At 57.1% G+C, this 20,844-nt stretch overlaps 2 protein-coding genes across 2 annotated transcripts; both read right to left on the bottom strand.

The window, feature by feature from the left end:
- Nucleotides 1–3,831: 3,831 nt before the first annotated feature.
- BCL3 (BCL3 transcription coactivator) lies at nt 3,832–13,187 on the bottom strand. The gene is made up of 9 exons (XM_043899436.1): nt 12,753–13,187; nt 10,949–11,102; nt 6,603–6,711; nt 6,220–6,424; nt 6,023–6,111; nt 5,785–5,862; nt 5,035–5,202; nt 4,582–4,699; nt 3,832–4,466 (listed from the first exon to the last, which is right to left on the bottom strand). Exons 1-9 carry the CDS (start codon nt 13,006–13,008, stop codon nt 4,279–4,281), a joined length of 1,365 nt encoding a protein of 454 aa, XP_043755371.1. The 5' UTR covers nt 13,009–13,187; the 3' UTR covers nt 3,832–4,278.
- Nucleotides 13,188–13,405: 218 nt separating this feature from the next.
- On the bottom strand, nt 13,406–20,620 carry LOC122692778. Its single transcript, XM_043900607.1, has 5 exons — nt 20,495–20,620; nt 20,172–20,414; nt 19,301–19,465; nt 16,412–16,503; nt 13,406–14,651 (listed from the first exon to the last, which is right to left on the bottom strand). The coding sequence occupies exons 1-5, from the start codon at nt 20,618–20,620 to the stop codon at nt 14,630–14,632; spliced, it is 648 nt and encodes a 215-aa protein (XP_043756542.1). The 3' UTR covers nt 13,406–14,629.
- Nucleotides 20,621–20,844: the final 224 nt, after the last annotated feature.

Below are 20,844 nucleotides of genomic sequence, written 5' to 3'. Positions count from 1 at the left end.
GCAAAAAGTCAGACACAGCCGAGTGAGTGAGCAAAAGCACACAGAAACAACAATGCATGCACTTGGAAGTGATATTCTCTGACTGAGCGTGTGGGTTTACCCAGGGTGGTGATTACAAGTGAAACTTTGCAACAGGACTGGGACTCGTGGAGAAATGCTTCGGAAGTATGACTTCTGGCTCAAGGATGCAAGGACTTTCACAGATGAGAATGGTCTTGGTGGCACTGGTGGAGGGGGGCATGCTTAATTCTGGGAGGGCTGGTGTAGGGGGGCTGGAGACCCTCTCTATGACCCTCCTCTCCACCTCCTAGGAGTCTGCCTTTCTTCAGGGGAAGGGGGCTGGGTGTGGAAGGACACGTGCCCAGTCCCAAGGTCAGGAGGCCGAGTGGGGATTTCCATCCGTGGAGAAGCCAGATCCTTTGTTTTAGAGAAGTAGCTTGCCAAGGTCAGGGGCCGAGTTCAGCTTTTGAACCCGGAGATAGTTTCTCACACACAAAGAGGCACATCACCCACCGTCTGGACCCACAGATACAAGGAGATGCTGACACACACATTCCAGGCCAATGATAGGGCTGGTACCTCTAACTCGCATCAAACACTCATCAACCCATTGACCCTGAGAGGTCGGCATTGTTCCTATTTTACAGTTGAGGACGTGGAGGCTCAGGGCTGTGAAAGTCACCCAGTCCAGATCACACAGCTAGGGAGCAGAAGGGCAGCACTCAAACCCGGTTCTGACTCCAGGGCCTGTGCTCTCAATCACACACACCTGCTCTCCTACGCCCTTTCCACACACACAGGTGCCTATGCACACACTTCAAATAATAGACACAACCACACACCACCTTCTTGTGAGTCACGAGGGCCCAGGGACTATGGACGTGGGTTTAGGAGGCAGCAACCCTGACGTTGGACAGGCAGCTTGCTCTCTCTGAGTCTCAGTTTTCCCATCTGGAATACGGGCACCATTATGGTCAATGCGGGACTTCCCAGGTGGTGCTCACGGTAAAGAACCCCCCCTGCCAGTGCAGGAGACATAAGAGACAGGGGTTCAATCCCTGGGTTAGGAGGATCCCCTGGAGGAGGGAATGGCAACCCTCTCCAGTGTTCATGCCTGGAGAATCCCATGGGCAGAGAAGCCTGGCAGGCTACAGTCCACTGGATCGCAAAGAGTCAGACGTGACTGAAGCGACTTAGCACACATGGTCAATACGTTGCTGCTAATATTTGCCCCCACGTTGGCCACACAGTGGGACAAGGGATCAGACACTGCCATGAAGAATCACAGACGCCGTAGTGCATTCTACCGTCATTTCTCAGGGGTCTGCTCCATGCCAGGGAGTGTGCTGGCTGCCGTGGGTCAGGCAGCAAGAGTGTCCACTGCCCTCCCAGAGCTCACTGTCTGCTGGAGAGACCAGTCGTTGCACATGACCTTGCTCATGTGGTGGGATTATCACAAGGGAAGTTCTCACATGCAGCTGCTTACAGCGCCCAAAAGTCACCCTATGCAGTGGGTTGAGCCATGCATGTGTGTGTGTGTGTGTGTGTGTGTGTGCACTCAGCTGCATCTCTTTGCAACCCCACGGACTGCAGCCCACCAGGCTCCTCTATCCATGGGATTCTCCAGGCAAGAATACTGGGGTGGGTTGCCATTTCCTTCTCCAGAGGAATGTTCTGTATCTCCCGCATTGGCAGGCAGATTCTTTACCACTAGCACCACCTGAGAAGTCCTGGGTTGAATGGTGGCCTCCCACAAGGAAACATTCCAAATGCCCCAGAAATTGTGAATGTGACCTTATTTGGAAAAAGGGTCTTTGCAGATGCACTTCAGGTTAGGATGTCAAGAATTAGATCATGCTGAATGGGGTCTGGGTGGGTCCTAAGCCCAATGAAAATGGCCTTTATAAGAGACAGAAGAGAAGACACAGATACACAGAGAAGGTGGCCACATGAAGAGGGAGGTAGAGATGGGAGTGATGCGGCCACAAGCCAAGGAATGCCAGCTGCCACTGGAAGCTGGAAGAGATAAGGATGGATTCTCTCCAAGAGGCTTTGGAGGGAGTGTGGCCTGTTGACACCTTGATTTTGAACTTCTGGCCTCCAGAACTGTTAGAGAATAAATTTATTTATTATTTATATGTTAGCTTATTTGGCTGCAGCCTGTGGGATCTTTAGCTGCAGCATGCAAACTCTTAGTTGTGGCATGTGGGATCTAGTTCCCTGACCAAGGATTGAACCCAGGCCACCTGCATTGGGAGTGCAGAGTCATAACCACTGGACCACCAAGGAAGTCCCCAAGCAAATCCCTTTAATGAATCTCTTATCTATATACCTTTTGCTAGTAATGTTGTTTCTCTGACTGAAGCCAAGGAGTTGGCTGAATACAGACTCCCAATGATATCTACATCCTTACCCCTGGAAATCTGTGACTGTTCCTTTATATGGCAAAAAGGATTTGGCAGATGTGAGGAAGTTAATGGTCTCGAGAAGGGAGATTATCCTGGATTATCTGTGTGAACCCAGGGGAACCAGAGGGACCTCATAAGAGGGAGACAGGAGATCAGAGTAGATGTGCAGATGGAAGACAGAAATTGCTCTGATACAAGGAAGAGGCCATGAGCCAAGGAATGCAGGCAGCCTCTGCGGGCTGGATAATGCAAGGGGACAGAGTCTCCTCTCTGGCTTCCAGAGGGAAGCAGCTCTCCTGGCACTTTGACTTGGTGAGACTGATTTTGGACTGCTGACCTCCAGAACTGTAGGAGGATGAAGTCGTGCTGTTTTAAGGTACTGAATTTGTGGTGCTTTGTTACAGTGGCAACAGGGAATGAATGCAAACCGTGACTGATACATAAGAAAGGTGTCCACAGAGTCAAAAATATATCTGGGGACTTCCCGGGGTGGGGGAGCCAGTGGTTAAGAATCTGCCTTCCATTGCAGTGGGCGAAGTTTCAATCCCTGGTCGGGGAATTAGGATCCCACATGCCCCACAGTGAGGCCTATTTATGTGTGTGTGTGTGTGTGTATAATGATACACACACATGTATATATGTATATGTGTGTGTATGTACATGTGCTAAGTTGCTTCAGTAGTGTCCAACTCTGTGACCCTATGGATTGTAACCCGCCAGGCTCCTGTCTATGGGATTCTCTAGCAAGAATACTGGAGTGGATTGCCACGCTTGCCTCCAGATCTTCCTGATCCAACCTGTATCTCTTATGGCCCCTGCACTGGCAGGGCAGATTCTTTAATCACTAGTGTCACCTGGGAAGCCCATATATGTATATATATACACATATGTATGTATATATATATATACATATATATATGTATGTTGGGGGGGCTACAGGGGGGGCCCTGTAGCCACTGAATAAATGTGATATATGAAGCAAAGTGGTCACACAGAAACAATCACACAATAACTGTAGGTCTCAGTATTAAGAACACTCATGCATGGAGACCCAGAGACAACTGGAATTAACAGTTCACAACAGGTCAACACAGTCAGCTGTGGTACCACAGGGCCACACAAACCTCAGAGTCCTTCAGACACACACACACACACACACACACCCAAGGTTACTATGGAATCCAATAGGGTCCTCTGGAAAGATATCACACTTCACATCACCCTCCAGAAACAATGACACAGTGACACAACAATGCAATGTCTACAACACCCCGGAAGTCCCAGCATCGCCCACACCTGTCACTGTCAGTCTGAGACTCACATTGAGTCAGCTGGCTATGGTATCCAGGTGTGTGCGCGTGCGCATACACACACACACACTTCTCCCAACCTCCTCATGTGAGAGACCCAGCAAAGCCAGGGATATGGTACAAAAATAGTTTATTACAAAAGAAATCCAACCAAAACGCCTAATAATTTACATGGATATCAGTGCCTGGTGTCAGCCCATCTCTCCCTCCTCACTGAAGTGGGTGGAGTGCAGAAGAGAGAGCTGTTCCTTGGTTCCACCAGCTCTGGGAGAGGAGAAGGAAATGAACGTTTGGGGTCAGTTCCAGACGAAAGACTGAGAGACCAGGATGCCTGAGAAAAATGGGGGTAAGAGTCCTGGATTGGGGGCGGGGCTGAGATGGAGGAATATCCGTGCTGAGAAGAGGGGGGGTTATAGGTAAATATATGCGCCTCTGTGCAAATCCTGATCCAGAAGATTGGGGGGGGGGCAGAGTGAGATCTTCACAGTTTCCAGGAGGGCTGACCCCACAGGGCAGTGAGGTCCCTCCTCATGAGTCCAAGATCTGCCCCCCCATTCCTCTCAGCTACCTCCTGGAGCTGGGGAGGGGGGCACTGGCCGGCCAGGGGCTCGGAGGACCCCGGCATAGGGCAGGAAGGTCGGTGGAGATGAGGGAGGAAGGAAGAAACTGGGGGGAGCCATGGGGAATCCAGAAGGGTCCTTGGGGGGAGACTGGGAGGGCGAGGAGGGTGGTGATGCTGACAGAAGACCTGCGTGAAGAGAAGAGACAGGAGGGGGTGAGGGTGGCCAGAGGCTAGATCCAGGGAGGAGGAGGTTGGGGGTCCCAACTCCTGGGTTCCGGGAGCTGGGGGGCTGGCTTCTCACCATTGGAGCTGAGGCGGCTGCTGCTCTCAGGGGAGGTGGTGGCGCTCCGGTCAGGGGAAGGCTCCGGCTGGGATGCCGGAGCAGGCCGTGTGGCCTTGCCTCTCAGGATGTCGATGACCTGTGAGACACTGCATGATCACCTCCGGGCCAGCCCTGCCCACACAGCCCTGCCTCTCTCCATTTCTCCCGGTTCCCGAGTCTCACTCCCTTTCTTTAGGCCTTAGTCTCTCCTCTGCCTAGAACTCACACCCACGCGTCAGGCTGCACCGGCTCACACCCTGGCACTTAGGCGCACACACACACTGCCGCATCCCTTGCACACACGTGTCACTCATCTGTCCCAGCCCTGCAGACCGGCACTGGGGCACAGACCCCTCTCCATCCAGCCCCCACCCCCACCCCCAACTCCCGCAACTCCTGTAACCCCCTGCCGCCACCTGCGAGCGCACTCACCCGGCGGCTACGCGCCACCATGAGCGGCGTGTCGTTGTGGCAGTTCTTGAGGCCGCTGTCTGCGCCGCTGCGGACCAGCGTGCGCACGAGCGGGAGGAGCCCGCGGCCGGACGCCGAGTGCAGCGCCGAGCTGCCAGAGTACATCTGCGCGTTCACGTTGGCGCCGTGCTGCGGGCGGGGAGGCGCGGGTCAGGACCCCCGCCTGAGAGGATGGGGGCGGGACCCAGGGGGCGGGGCCAGCATGAGGGGCGGGGTCACAAGCTGGGGCGGGGACAGACCCAGGGACCGTCAGAGAAGGGTGGAAACTGGAAACAGGGGTGGGGGAACGACATAGAATCAGTTGGCGACGGACTCAGCAGCCCCGGCCAAAGCAGAGGGGGCGGGGTCAGAGAAGGGAAGGGTTCAGGGGTCTGGGCCCGATTGCAGACGGAGTCAGGGCGGAAAGACAGCGCCGGGACTGGGCCAAAGCCGGAAGACAAGGGTCAGTGAGACTCTAGCTGGGCGGGGCCTGGAACGTTTTGGGGGTTTAGAGGAAGGAATCCGAGATGACCGGGGACTGGTTCATAGTCTGAAGGAATGAAGTCCTAGGGTTGGCGGAAGGAGGCCTAGGAGGAAGGGTCGGGGTTGGAAGCATAGCAAGCGCAGTGCCAGAACTGGAAGGAGGAGGGGTCGGTGGCAGGGATGGAGCGACAGGCGGTCAGGGCCAGAGGAGCGGGTGGGCGAGAGGCCACGGGAAGGGGCCGTACCCACCTGCAGCAGCAGCTGGACCATGCTCAGGCTGTTGTTTTCCACGGCGTGGATGAGTGGGGAGCGGCCGCTCTTAATGTCCTGCGCAAGGAAGGAAGGTTTTGAGCATCCCCTTGCTCTGCCCAAGCAGCCGGAGGCCCGCATCCCAACCGCTGGGTCCAGCATCTCAGTTTCCTTAGGTACTTCGAGCCCCGCCTCCAGGCGCCCCCATCCCACCCCACCCCGGCCCAAGCTCGCTCACCACCGCGTCGATGTCCGCGCCGTGCTCCAACAAGAGCAGCACCGCTTCTTGGCACTCGGTGTTCACGGCCACGTGCAGGGCGGTGAGCCCTGAAAGAGCAGGAGACTCAGTTAAACGTAGGCCTGGGGCTTTGCAGCCTCAGAAGGACTCCAGGTCCTACCAGACAGCCCCCACCCAGCGCCCGGGTAGGTGCTCACCATCATAATTGCGGGCCTCTAGGTCCATGGTACCCCCGGCCGCGCTGTCCAGCAGGGCCCGCAGGCAGGCGGGGCTGCGGTGCTCGCACGCCAGGTGGGCTGCCGTCTGACCGTGGCGGTCCAGTGCCATGGGGCTGGCACCGGCCATCACCAGGAGCCGGACCACAGACGGCAAGGTGGTGATCACAGCCAGGTGTAGTGGTGTCTGGGGAACAGAGACTGTGAAGGACTCCTGTTTCCTGCCCTGTGACCCAGTCCTGCCTCTCTCAGAGTCCTGACCCCCAGCAGTAGTCTGAACCAGAAATCTGAGCACGTACTCCCTCAGATTCAAGCGTCAGGGCCCCTAGCTCTTCTTCACCTAGGACTCAGGTCCCCAGCCTCACCTGCCGGAGGTTGTTGTAGATATCCAGTTCCCGGCCGCCGTGCTGGAAGAGGTTGACAAGGCGATGCACGGCTGGCAGATTGCCCTGTACCACAGCAATGTGGAGTGGCCTGGGGGTGAGAATCAGGCATGAGAGAGTGGTCACCTCTCACCCCTGAACTCTTAGCAGTGCTAACTCCAAAATGCACAGGATGCTTTAGAAGTCACTCGGGTATCCAACCACTGCTCCCCACCCCCATTCCCTCCATCCTGGTTCAGGCACCATCGTCTCCCTCTTGGAGTGTCCCCTCTACACTGGCCTCTCTACCTGCACACTGCCCTGCTGTCTGCCCCCCACATAGCAGCTAGAGAGACCCTTTAGAACCTGAGTCAAATCATGCCCCTTTTCTGCACAGAATTCTCAAGGTCCCCACCATGGCTCACAGGCCTCAGGTGATCTTGTCTTTCCCTCTTTGATTCCTTTTGATGTCATCTCAGTTCACTCTGGCCACTAGCCTCTTTGCTCTTCCTCAAACATACCAAGCATGCTTGCCTCCTAGGCATTTGCACTGGCTGTTCCCTCTGCCAGGAACAGTATCTCCCCCGCCCCCATATCTTCGGGGCTAACTCCCCTCACTGGGGCCTCTGCTAAAATGGTACGGCTGCGGCTCCCCCCCACCCCCACCCCCACGCTTTATTTCCCTCCACATCATCACCTAACATCGTACACTTTGTTTCCTGTCTGAATCTCCCTCGATAGAATGTCAACTCTACCAGGTAAAGCATTTTCCCAGTGCCTACGACAGTGGTTGGTGCTGAGAAAGTGCTCCACAAACGCCCTGAATAGACGAGGCCCTCTCAAGGATCCCTGACCCTCCTTGAAGCTGGGGACCATGTGCTCACCCCGTTCCAGGCCACAGTTTTCTCATCTGTAAAATGGGTGGGGATGAACTGGATGGTCTCCATCTGTGGTGACTGGAGATCATGTTCAGCCTCCAGCCCAAGAGTAGGGACATGGGGCAATTTTTGCCCAGAAGGGAAATGATGGCACAGGTGGGACAAACTGGGATGGGAGTCATTGCTTGGGAAGCCGGACTGCGCAACCCAGATCCCCTCTTTAGGACTGAAGGACTCCATTTCCTCAGCTTCTGGGAAGGTTGTCAAATCTCGGCTCTCTCTGGGAATTACCCTCCGCTGGAAAGGGCTGCTTGCCCAGGTCATGGGGGTGGGTAGACGCCACCCAATGGCATCCGCTGACTGGTTCGTGTGGGCATAGAAGGTCCAGCCTTCTGGCCCCAACTCTGAAAGGCCCCTAAAGCTGCCATATTCCCTGTGGGATCCCTGAGGCCCGGCTGAAACTACAGAGCAGCTTGAATTCTCCCTCTGCCCAGTCCTGCTTTCTCCCTCCCCGCGGGCACTGAGCTGAAGAACCCTTTCCAATAAACCTCCTTCCTGCCAGCTTCTCAGGGCCCCCAAAGCTGGAAGAGCCATTCAGAGCTGAGGACAATCTGAGATGACTGTAGGGGGTTGGGGGCGCTGGCGCTGAGTCCATAAGGCTGGCTGAAGTTACACAGGCCCCACAACCTCACCCGCCGCTGCCTGCTGACGAACCTGGGCCAGGCTAAGAGAGGTGAACGGCGGTCCTCCCCACGGCGGAATTGAATCCACCTCCTAGGTGCTGGAGGCAGAGAAGTTCTGCCGCCCCGGAGGGCTTTGCGGGGCCTGAGCCAGGGTTGCAAATTGGGTTGCAAATCTCTCTTGCCCTGAGGCGTGGGCAAAGTCACGTGGGCCTTTCCAGCCTCAGGTTTCTCCTCGGTAAAGTATCGCCCGCAATAGCTCCCAGCCCTCAGGAAGAGATTCTACAGGTGAAACGCTGAACCCGGATCTTGAACCGGGAGAGCCACATTTAAAAAAGAAATCTCGGGGAAGGGGTCGGACCTGGGCCAGGGGCCCCCGGGAAAGGGCTCCGTCCCCTCCCCGCCTCTCTCAGGACGCCCCGCCTGGGTCCCCTTCGGGGAGGGCGGGGTTAAGCGAGGGCAGAGGGAGAAAATGATTTCAGAGAAACCGTCCAGGCCTGAGTTCCCATAAACGCGCGGGCCGCAGGGGGTGGGGCGGGGCTGGAGGAAGTGGGGACGGGAGGGGCGGCCCAGCCCTCGGACTTCCAGTAACAGGTCTGCTGGGCGGGGCTCCGCTTCCTGCTCCCGGGGGAGGGAAGCCTGGCCCTTCGGGGATCTACCCCGGCCACCCCGGCACCCCAACTTCCATCCTCGAATGAGGCGGAGAGGGGAGCCCGACCCAAAGAGCTCTAGTTACCTTGGGGGTAAGGAAGGACCCCAATTGCTCCAGCCAGGGGACCCCGCTAGAACTCCATCTCGCAGGGTTCAGACTCCAGCTGCCTCCCTGTCCCCCACACCCTGGCATGCTGCATCCTGCGACTCTGGCATACGATGCCCTAACTCTCGGCGGGTACGGACTGCCCCCATCGCGCCAAGTGCTAGGCTCCCCAGGCTGCCCTGCCGCCCGGCGCCTCACCCGCTCAGCGGTCAAGGCATCTAGTACCCCAACCTCTGCCCTCCGGGACTCAGAACGCGTCCACCCCCCACCCCCCGTGGAAACTCAGACTTCCAGCTCCCCACTGCCAGACCTTTGGCGGGGGTGGGAGTGGGGGTGGTGATTGCAAATGCCCTGAGATCTTACTGCCCTGAATACCTCGAAGTCCAGCCTCCCAACCGTAGCATTGCCCCTTTGGGGACCCGGACCTAGCGTGTCCCCCCGCCCCCGCCCCCGCCCGGCCCGCTGCCCATTCCGGTAAAGCCTCGGCCCCAGCGGAAGGGGTTAAGGTTAGAGGGAGCGCCAGGAGGGGGAGGCTGCGAGTGAGTGACGGGTGCTGACGTGGGGAAGGCAGAGCAGCTGGGCTGCGGTCAAGTTCTGCGGGAAGGGATTTCCCCCACCAGGCAGCTGAGGCAGAAGTGTTTGCTTTGGGGGAGAGGGGGGAGGGCGGGGAGGGAGGCTGGGGCGTGGGGCTGGAGACTGGTGTGCCAGGTCTTCTGCACCCGGCTTTCAGAGGCTGCAAACAAATCACCCCTGGGGACAGAGACAAATTGAATCTATTTCACAGATGACCCCACAGGTACCCAGAGGCAGCAGGAACTAGTTTTACCAAGGCCTTTGTGTATAAATATATATATCTTTATATATACATATATATAAAGATACATTTATATCTCAGACACTTTGTCCTGCTTGGGTTCGCAAGGATAGTCCACAACCACCCTGGGAGCTCTGTTCCAACAAAATCCGCTCCCATGTACTGAGCACCAACTGTGTCCCTGGCCCTATGCACTGTAAGTCCTGTACCTCACTGCATTGAATCCCCACTGTGATCATGAGGCTTGATTTCCAGACAGGGAAACAGGCTTGGGGATGTGAAGTCACCCAGGGGCCAGTGGTGGAGACCCCCCACTTTCCTTGCATCTCCCCCTGTGGTTTCCAGAGTCCCCAAGCCCATTCCTAGATAATTGCTTTATTGAAATCATTTCTTTTCTGCCTCATAGAGACCTTCATCTTGTGGTTCTTGTTTGTACAGGGGAAACTGAGGTAGAGAGGTATGAGAAAGGGACCAGCTGAGATTCCATCCGAGGTTGGTAGAATTACCATAACCACGGTGGTCAAGTGTTTTTTTGAGTGCTAGGCCTGGGCTAAATGCTCCCATGCAGGATTTCTCGGTGGCTTCATGAAGCTCAGAAGCCTGTCCTTCAAACAGTAGATGATAAAACCATGAGATGTGTGAAATCAACTTAAAGAATTGTCAAATTAATTTAGTGGGCTATGACCAGGAAACAGCAACATGACTAGAATAGAAAACCCCAAAGTAGCTCCCATGTTGTAAGCCTGAGTGCTGTTTTGTTCTGTGCAATTTTTATTTCAAGTTTATATATGTGTGTGTGCTTAGCAAAAGGTTATAATGATAATAATAACATTAATTAATACAGATTGAGCACTTTCAATCTACAAGGCTCTGTGCAAGGAGCTTACCATGTATAATTCATATAATAAGTCAATCCGTAAAATGTCTTTCTCATTTTTGGCTTTTGGTAAAAACTTTAAAGCCCACTGCTTCAAAAACAGTCCTGGGAGGTAAGGATTCTCAGGGTGCCCATTTTTCAGAAGGGGAAACTGAGGCTCAGAGAGGGAAAGGGGCTTCCTCAAAGTCACACAGACAGGGGAGACAGGATTCTAACTCAGTGCAGGTAACTTGAAAGCTCATGCTGGCTGAGTGCCCCTGTGTTGCAATGGGTAGGTGAGGTGGGTGGAGGGTTGGCCTCCCCACCCTCTACTCCCCTCCATGAATGGGGGACTGTCACTCACGTGTCTCCATCCTCATCAGCTCGCGTGGCCATGGCGATGTCAGCTGACAGGGGGTGTTCCATGGAGCACACCATGGGGTACAGAGGTGTAGGCAAGTTCAGCAGAGGAAAGGGGGAGCCCATGGTCGGGGTGGGGTACAGGGAGAGTAAAGGTCCTGGGAAGAGAAAGGACATGCATGAGGCCAAGACCCCACAGATCATCAACCTGCCCCCCAGCTCCAGGCCTTCGCTCCCTTTTCCCTTGGTCCCTTTTGCATCTCCTCCTGAGCCTTCAAGACCCAAGACAAACTCCTCTACCACGTCCCTCCTCTCTCCCCTCCCCAGCCCTGGACATTGTCACTTATCTTTACTTCTGTCTGAACCCTCATCTTCTACTAGGCGAAGATTCTGCACTATCGCCCAGCATGGGGACCTCAGGGCCAGTTTGCTGAGTGAATTTGTGGCTGAGGAAGGTAAGGGTGGATGAAGCACCAGGTGTAGGGGGTGGGATGAATGTGTACAGAGTTTGGGGAGAGGGAGTAGTGCCAGAATCCGGCACAGATCAAACTGCTGGAAGGCACCAAGGTAGTTGGCAAATCCACATCTACCCATCACTCAGATGGGGAAAGCTGAGGCTCAGGTTTTCATGTGGGAATGTGAAAGGGGAGCCGGCAGTGACAGGCCTCCTGATGGAGGGCTTGAAGCTGTACCCTGAGGGGATGAAAGGTGCAGAAACTGGGCAAAATTCTGGAGGCCCAAGGCCTGGGGTCCCTGCAGCTCTGGGGGTCACTTGGAGATTGTGAAGTGGGCACAGCTGTGGGAGAGGCTGCCCCCTCCTGGATATCAGGGACGGAGACAGGATGGGAAGAATAGTGCCTGTTCTCTGTCATCTCCTGGTCCTTGGGGGCTCCATTCCTGAAACCCCAAGTTTCCTGGTCCTTGTATGTTCAATACCAGGCCTTGGTGCCCTCAGGCCTTCTGCCCAGAGACCCCCAAATCCTCCCTGGCCCTAAATCCTTGAGGCCCAGAACCCCCCACCCCCCAGTCCTGCCCCCCAGTTCTTAGAATCCTCAGTCCCCAAAGCCCCCCTAAGGCCTCCTGACCTCATGACACCAGCGAGACACTGATCACTTGCAAGCACACAGAAGTGGGTGCTTAGAAGCCCAGATCTCTGTCCTGCTGACTCCTAGGACCCCTGGTATTGGGATCGGTTTCCTTGGGTTTTTGTGATCCCAGATATTGGGGTGCTCAGTACTCCCACTCTCTTCCCAACTTCTCCTGACATCTGGGGTCCCGCGATTTTGACAAATGGGGATCCTTAACATGTCTCCTTAGAACCCCAGTCTCTGTTCCCCTCACTCCCTTTGACCCCACATAAAGTTCAAGGGTCCCCAAACCCCCAGCTTCTTGGGTCCAGCTGCTGATCCCTTATAACCCTATATATCTGGGTTTTTAAGAGTTTATAACTCTGTGTTCCTGGGACTTGACTCCCTGAGACACGATATCTGGGCTGCTGGGCACTGTCTCCTGGCTCCCTATAGGTGGGTCTCAGATCTCAGGACTTTGACCCCCAGCTTCCTAGAGCTCCGGTATCTGTGTCCCAAGGTGCTGGCTCCCTGAAGCTCCCATATCTGCACCCCTGGGACCTTAGGCTCTGCCCGCAACTCCCCAGGAACCCCCTCTCTGTGTCCTTGGGACCTTGACTTCTGTCCCTCGGCTCCCCGAGGCCCCCCTGTGTTAAGGTCGGAGCTCTGCCGCCTGACTCCGGTGGTGACCCTCTGCATTGCCTGTCCCCCGCCCGGCCATGACTCGCGGAAGCCACTCACCCTGGTAGTAAATTGCCTCTGGCCGCGCCAGGCCGTGAGGGGGCGCGGGCACAGCCGGTGTGTCGGAGCCACCGCGGAGGGGATCCGGGGGGACGACGGGGCCCACAGCGCCGCGCGGGGCGGCAGGCTCCAGGGAGGGCGCGCGCAGAGGGCGCTTGCGGAGCGGCAGCGCGGCGCCCGGGGGTCCGGTGGCCTTGGGCCGGGTGCGCAGGTCCACGGGCCCCTCGTCCATGGTCCCCGCGGGGCATCGGGGCATGGGGCCGCCGAGGACGGCGGCCGAGTGGCGGCCGGAGCGCGGCTGGGCTCGGCGGCACGGGAGGGTGGTTGCGCCGAGCGCCGGGACTTCCCCTGCCGCCGGCTGAACTGAAGGGACTTTTGTCGGGCCGGGCGGTGCCGGCCGCCCGCCTCCCCGCCCCCGGCCCCCCCGGGGCCACCCGTCCGCCCCAGGGGTTTCCTGGACCCGCCGTCGCTCCCGCCGTCCCGCGGTGCCGCCCCCCGATCGCCCCGCCCGCGCCGCGCCCCGCTCCCGCCCCCTCCGGGCCCCGCGGCGCCCCGGGCGGCTGGGCCTCGGCGTGGGGCGGGGGCGGGCAGGGGTTGGGAAGGAGGCGGGGTCGCAGGGTTGCGGGGTCCCCACCCCTGCGGCTGCGGGCCTCAGGCTGCGTCTCCGTCTGTGTGTCCGTGTGTCTGTGTGTCTGTCTCTCTCTGGCTGTAGGTCTGTCTCTCTGTATCTCAGTCTGGAACTGTGACTGACTCGCGGGTCTGGTCGGATGTCTCCCTATCTCTCTGTCTCTGTCTCCATCGTCTCTGGGCATCCCTTTCCGTGTGTCTGTCCCTCGAGCGCTGTCTGCTTCTCAGCCTCTTCCTCTTCCCCCGACCCCCCCGCCCCCCGCCCTAGGGAGGCAGCTCCCTGAGGCCCTTGGGGTTGCCAGGACGTGGGTTCGATTCCAGACTCCCACTTCCTCGCCGGGTGACCTTGACCAGGCACTTCCCTTCTCTGAGTCGTTTCCTCCTTCGTGGGAGCGAGAAGACGCACCCAGGGCAGGGAGTACCCTCGGCGGGCGCCCGGGCGCTAATCATCCCTCTGCCTGCCCTGCCGCCGTCTCGGCCTCCTCCATGTGCCTGCTCGGTCTGGGGTGTGAACTTCGCTGGGGGCGGGGGGCAGGGGGCGGGAAATGTTCGGTGGGGAGTGCACAGAGAAAACCGTGAGCGCGTCTCTCCTCGCGGGGTCCCATGACCCAGCCCGAGCCTCCGGGCACAGGGTGGGTGCCCCCGAAATCCTCGATACCCAGAGAAACAGATGTGGCGAAAGGGGTCCAGAGGTCGTGAGAGGCCAAGTAAGAGGGAGACGGGGAAACAGCTAGAGCCGTAGGGTCACAAGATCAGAGCCACAGCGGCCAAGCCCGGGTCCAGAAGACGGGGGGCCGGCGGGCTTCCCTTCTGCCCCCGCGTCCCCCTCCCATCCCGGGCGGGGTTGGTGGGTGGGGAACAGGCCAGGCTGGTTGGGGGCATGACTCAGAGGCAGGCTGGAGCTGGGGGCGGCGGGGCCCGGGGGAGGGCAGGACGGAGGCGGGCCTCTCCCCTGACCCCGCCCCTGCCGCCCTTCTCCCCGCCCCGAGGAGGGGCCCCGGCCGCTCGGGGCTTTCCCGGATTTCCCTGGAGGCGGGGCTGTCGCTGGGGTTGAGTCCCGGTCACTGACTTACGGGAGGCGGAGCGGAAGACTTGGGGGGACCTAAAGGGGCAAGGGAATGGGCGCTGCACCCCGGGTCTGTCCAGGCGGCACGCAGGGTCTTCCTGGTTTTGTGCGTCTCCCCCCGTCTCTGCATCTCCTTCCCTGGTCTCCGTCCCGCCTTGTCGCCTTGTCTCTCCATCTCTGCGTCTCAGTCTCCCCATCCTGGGACCCTGAAAATGGGTGTAAGGCCCCCAGTTCTCAGGAAGGGACTTTGCCCAAGACTGGGACTCCACCCCAGTGGATCGTTCAGGATGTCAGGAGCAGCTGTGGGCAGACAGAAGCCTCACCCTCTTCCCTGCGTCTCAGTCTCCCCATCCTGGGACCCTGAAAATGGGTGTAAGGCCCCCGGTTCTCAGGAAGGGACTTTGCCCAAGACTGGGACTCCACCCCAGTGGATCGTTCAGGATGTCAGGAGCAGCTGTGGGCAGACAGAAGCCTCACCCTCTTCCCTGCGTCTCAGTCTCCCCATCCTGGGACCCTGAAAATGGGTGTAAGGCCCCCGGTTCTCAGGAAGGGACTTTGCCCAAGACTGGGACTCCACCCCAGTGGATCGTTCAGGATGTCAGGAGCAGCTGTGGGCAGACAGAAGCCTCACCCTCTTCCCTGCGTCTCTCCTTTCTGCCTCTCTGGGTCTCCCCCTTGGTGCCCTGTAAAGGGAGAGCGTCTGGGGGGCAAGACCTGGGTTCAAGTCCCACTTCCACCCCTTGTTGACAGTGGACCCTAGGTCGTTTCTCTTGAGCCTCAGTTTGTTCTTCTGGAAAATAAGGCTGAAGTCAACCCCTGCCCCCAGAGTTGTGGGGGCTACAGGGGAAGAGGTGAAGGAATTAGGTTGTGAAGTCTGGGGTTCCCACCCACTCAGCCCTCACCTCTGGTGACTCTCCAGCACAGGGGAGGGATGGGGTGTAGAGCACTGCCCTGCTGTACAGAGAGCAGCTGAGCCTCGGAGAAGCAAGGCTTGTCAAGGTGATGACCCTAGGAGGTAGGGTTGGAAGGATGCCCAAGGTCCTCCCATGCCCCGGCTCCCTTGCTGCAGGTGGAGCAATGACTCTGGGCCCAGATGGGACTGGGGAAGGGGTGTCTGCTTTTGGCCCAGAGGGGGCTTGGAGGGGCTGAAAGAGAGGGTGCTGCTGCTTCTGAATCTGAGGGTGGAGGAGGGATAAAAGTCTGCGGGAGGAGGATCTGAAGGAGGAAGACAGGTCCAAGAGGGAAGTAGGTGGTCTGAGGGGGGAGGTGAGGGTCTGAAGGGGGAGGTGAGGGTCTGAGGGAGAGAGAGAAGAACTCAGTGAGGCCAGTGGCTCTGAGAGAGGAGGAGAAAGTGGAGGGTGGGGGAAGAAGGGTTTGAGGGAAGAGGAGATTTGAAGAGGCTGTGAGCATGGAGGCAACTTCTGAGGGAGAAGATCTGAGAGTCTCAGGGTGGCGGCCATGGTCTGAGGGAGGGGGATCAGTTGGAGGAGGGCCTCCTTGGGGCAGAGGGAGGCATGCTTGGGGAACCAGCAGGGACTGAGGGGAGGGAAGAGAAGGGAGGCCTGGAGTCAGCCCCGCCCCGCAGCTGTCTCTAATTTCCCAGAATCTTCTGCTGCTCAGGAAAGTCCCAGCTCCCACAGCCGCCTCCCTCCTGTGTCGGGAATGGAGGATGCGGAACCAGGACGGCTCCCCCTTCCTTTCCCCCCTTGCTCCCTGAACCCTTGTCGGGGAGGACTAGGGTCTCCCCTCTCTGGGCCGTGAGCTCTGGAGGGCCCCTCCCACCTGCAGGGGTGGCCCCTGGATGAGTCCCAGAAACTTCCCAGAGGAGGCCGGGAAGTTCTGCTTTGTGTCTAACCACTTTCCCCACACAGGCCAACCTTTGTACCTGGTCACACTGCCTCCTACTGCTTCTCCTCCCCTTGTCCTTCCTCAAACCTCCCTGGGGAAGGAAGGGCCACGATGATACCTGCTCACAATCCCAAGAAGGAAGTGAAGTCCTACAGCTAGAAGGCTGTGATTCTGGGCCAGCTTTCCTGCCCTTGGGAGCCTCCGTTTCTCCTAAAAGGAGAAGATTGGGCTGGTCAGACCCTAAGTTCCTATTGGCTTAATTCCTGGCCTTTGTCCTCTTTGCTTCTGACTGAGGAGTCCTGTCTCTGGCTTTCATGAGCTTTGTGACTTGCAGCAGTTACTGAACCTTATGGAGTCTCAGCTTCCTCATTTATAAAACAGACTAAATCAAGAAAACATGCTTCCATTCTGTAGGTCCTGAACTGTAGAAAGTGCTTGATACAATGTAGCTGCTATTATTATTCTTCCCATTATAACCATTCTTCCCGTTATAACCTGGCGTAGGAATAATACCAATTCTTATTAATCCATTAACCCAAATTTTCAATGGCAGGACCCGTTTCATTGATTCAACATGCTGGGTTTGAGCCCTAGTTCTGCTGCGTGTTAGCTTGGATAGGTGGCTTTTCCCCTCTGGGCCTTCCTTGTGACTTTATGGTTGGTAATGATGACAGCTTCTGCCTCCCAGGATTTCTGAGCAGATTGACATCAGGTATGCAGAGTGAATGGCTGACTGAATGAATGAATGGTATCCGTGCTTCAGGTTGTCTGCCTTCACCACCAGGCCAGGCCTTTAACTATTTGTAATTTTTAAATGAATTAATTTATTGGACTGCACCGGGTCTTAGTGTGTGCCTCCCAGGATCTTTGATCTTCATTGTGTCATGTGGGCTCCTGTTAATAGATGCAGCATGTGACGTCTCAGTTGTGGCCTGCGGAATCTTGATCCCCAGCCAGGGATCAAACCCTGGGTCCCTGGCACTGGGAGTTCCGAGTCTTGGAGTCTTAGCCACTGGACCACCAGGGAAGTCCCCAGGCCAGGCCTTTCTTGTCATGCTTTCCACCCAGAGATGAGACAAGGTGGGCCCATTCACTCTGCCCGAGCTCCCACTTAGGAACAGGCTAACTTCATTCTCTTAACACCGGTAAGGAAAATTCAGTGAAAATCTCTGTTTTAAAGGGAAGGAAAGGGACACAGAGCAGTGAAGTCACTGCCTAGGGGAACATGATGAGAGATGGGTGGGGAAGGCACGATTTTAAACCAGGTCTCTGTGACACCAGCATCTTGATTGCGGCACCATGGACCTGGAAGGGATGCTCACTAGTCCCAGAGACCGTCGGCCTCCCCTCTCTGCTGTCATCCTAGCCACTTCCTGGGAAGGAATCGTTTAGATGGGGAAACTAGGGCACAGGAGAGGCAAGGTCACAATCCTGAGTCTGCCCTCTTTCTCCAGTGCTCTTCTGCGGGCCAGGGAGGGTGGAGCAGATGGAGAGAAGATGGCCTTGCAGCAGGACTGAGTTAGATTTAAGAGAGGCTTGAGAAGAGCATGTGAATTTTGCAGACAAGAGGGAAACAGAGGTGCTGAGCTGGGATGGGAAGGGACTTGCCCAAGGTCACATAGCCTCCCAGTCACACAGTTTTGAGCTGCAAGTCCGTCCTGGGTCAGCAGACAGCTCCCGGGCTCCACCCCACCCCCAGGGGTGAATGCAGGCCAGCTTCCTGGAGGCCGGCCTGCACCTCTTGCTTCCTCCCCACCCTGGGGCCTTGGCAACTGCTGGAATCCCTGGCACCAGGCTGCATAGCCCATTTGGGGCTTGGGCCAAGACTTAATCTTCCCCTTTCTCCCTCCTGCTGGGTCTGCAGGCAGGCCGCTGAGTCAGAAGATTGCAACATTCTCCCCAGGCGAGTTTGGAGACTGGACAGCTTCTCCCCGCCCCCCAATTCACTGCATTGACCAGACAGGGGAGATGCGGTAGGAGGGGTTTGTGGATATCAGCATCTGCCCTGCGGGGATGAGGCGTGGAAGTGGGGTTCTGGGAAGGTCAGGTGTAAGGCAGTGAGGTGATGGTGGACTAACAGGAGGTGTGCTGCTGGGCCTTAGTGTCCTTATCTGTAATTAAAAGAGGCTCACGCTTTAACTGAGGATCTTCAAACCTCAGCTCTGCCACTTAGCAGCTGTGTGACCCTGAAAAGTGACTCACTCTCTCTGAACCTCAGTTTCCTCATCTATAACATGGGGCAAAACCAGTGCACGTCTCACAGGATTGTAACGAGGGTCAAAGGCATTAACACATGTTGGCGTAGGCTGGCGTGGAGTAAGTTCTCAGTAAATGGAAGCTGTTATTTTCAAACGATTGCTATTATTAATATAGGGTATGGGAGGGCTGCCACAGAGGCACACTGCTTGGATGCCCTTTGAAGAAAGGACTAATGGTCCAGCTGCCAGGCGTGTAGGTGGCTGACACTTGGCTCCTTGAGGGTCTGCCTCAGCTTGCCAGTTGGGGATTCCAGCCATTGACAGAGTCAGGTGGGGTCAGAGGGTCTGGCCATTTTCTGTCTACTGTGGGATTCCTCATTGGCAGTCTGCTTCCGGAGCTGCCCCTGGGGCTGGCATCCTGGCCCGATGGTCCCCCTACCCAATCCTGCTTTCCCCACGCCCCCTTTCCCACATGCTGCTCTCCATAAATCTTTTGCCCTCCTAACTCTAGGCCACCTGATGCGAAGAGCTGACTCATTGGAAAAGACCCTGATGCTGGGAAAGATTGAGGGCAGGAGGAGAAGGGGGCGACAGGGGTTGAGATGGTTGGATGGCATCACTGACTCAGTGGAGGTGAGTTTGAGCAGACTCCGGGAAATGGTGAAGGACAGGGAAGCCTGGTGTGCTGCAGTCCATGGGGTCGCAAAGAGTTGGACACAACTTAGTGACTGAACAACAACGACAGCAACTCTAAGTATCTGCTTTCTGGGGGACCCTGTCTCGACAATGGGTTTTGGAGTTAAGATGACCTGAGTGTGAGTATCAGCTCTGCCTGAGTGGCTTTGGAGTGGCATCTGATCTCTCTGGGTGTCAGTATCCCCCTCTGAGTCATCATGGTGGTGATAACATGATGGCTGAGTGGATCCAGTGAATTTCCCTAGGGCCTTTGGCACAGTTGCTGACGTCATCCTCACCTGTAAGGAGTGAGAGAATCGAATCTGGGTCTACCTCCTACTCTGCCAGTTTCCAACCCTGTGGCCCCTGCCAAGTGCTTTGCCCTCTGAGCCTGGTCTCCTGGTCCTCCCGGTCCTGCCCTCCTCCATCAGACTAGCTCACTGAGTGGTGTCGCTTGAACCAGCCATCTTACTGGGAACACTTAATGAGACTGAATCTTGTCCCCAGTATTGAAGTGTGTGGGTGCTAAGTCGCTTCAGTCATGTCCGACTGTGCAACGCTACGGGTTGTAGCCCGCTAGGCTCCTTGTCCATGGGATTGTCCAGGCAAGAATACTGGAGTGGATTGCCATGCCCTCCTCCAGTATTGAAGTACAAGCTACAAATTACCCAGGAGAAAACGGGGTGTCGGCCTCCCCCATCAGTTTAGACCCTTCCCCAGAGGAGGCGACCCTCCCCTAATGAACTGGGAGCCCCCCCACCCCCGCTTCTCGAGCCCACCTCCCCAGGGCAGAGCACAGAGGCCACCTCAGACGAAGGGACAGCACCTTCCCTGAAAAGCTGGCCTTTTCCCTGGAAGTCGGTGCCTCCCCAGCCCGAGGCCACAACCTCCCCTGCAGCCACCGGGGCTTAGAAACACAGATGCGAAAGTCCCCCAGGCTCCTGGGAAAGCAGGTCAGGCCAGACCCTCCCTTCCTCATTTGAGCGGGGGGCAAGCCGGACTCACCTTCCCTGTCTGCATCCACCCGTCCCAGTCGGGGCCGCCCCTGCCCTGGCGCACTTTCCCACGAGAGTGAGGACCGGGCGGGCGTGTCTCCGCTACCCCGCCCCGAAGAATCGGGTCGCTGGCTGCATCGCAGCCTCCCGGCTGCGCGGCCCTAAGCAGGCTCAGTTTCCACATCAGAAAGCCTGGGGGTGGCGCCAGGCATCCTCGAAGGGTTGCGCCCCTGGAGCCCTGGCTCTGGGCTGGCTGGTGAGAAGTGGGGTACCCGGGACGTCTTAACTGCCAGGCTCCGCGGGAGGTGGGGGTGGGGTTGGCTTGCGGCCTACCCACCTCTGAACTTGTCCCTTCGGGCCTCCTGTGGTCACACGGTCCCAGAACCGTCGCTCACTGCTGGGAAAGTCAAAGGGTATCTTGTGTTTCAGATCCCAGATTCTCTTCTTGTGGCTTCCCATCGCGGTCTCCTGCCGCGCCACCCCTCCCCCCCACCTCCTCCACCGGGCTCAGAAATCTTGCCCCCTTGGAGAACCAAGTCACAGGAGAAACGGAGAGATTGTGGAATCATGGGATGAAAAAGAATACGAATCTTCAAATTATGAAATATTAACATAATGTAGAGAATCGCATGACAGATGATGCTCCGTTTCGCCAACTCTTAAACGGACAGTTAGGTTCAGAA

This window comes from Cervus elaphus, chromosome 4, assembly GCF_910594005.1.
Source record: "Cervus elaphus chromosome 4, mCerEla1.1, whole genome shotgun sequence".
In the NCBI taxonomy this organism is placed as follows: domain Eukaryota; kingdom Metazoa; phylum Chordata; class Mammalia; order Artiodactyla; family Cervidae; genus Cervus; species Cervus elaphus.
This window is presented reverse-complemented; position numbering and strand designations above follow the sequence as displayed.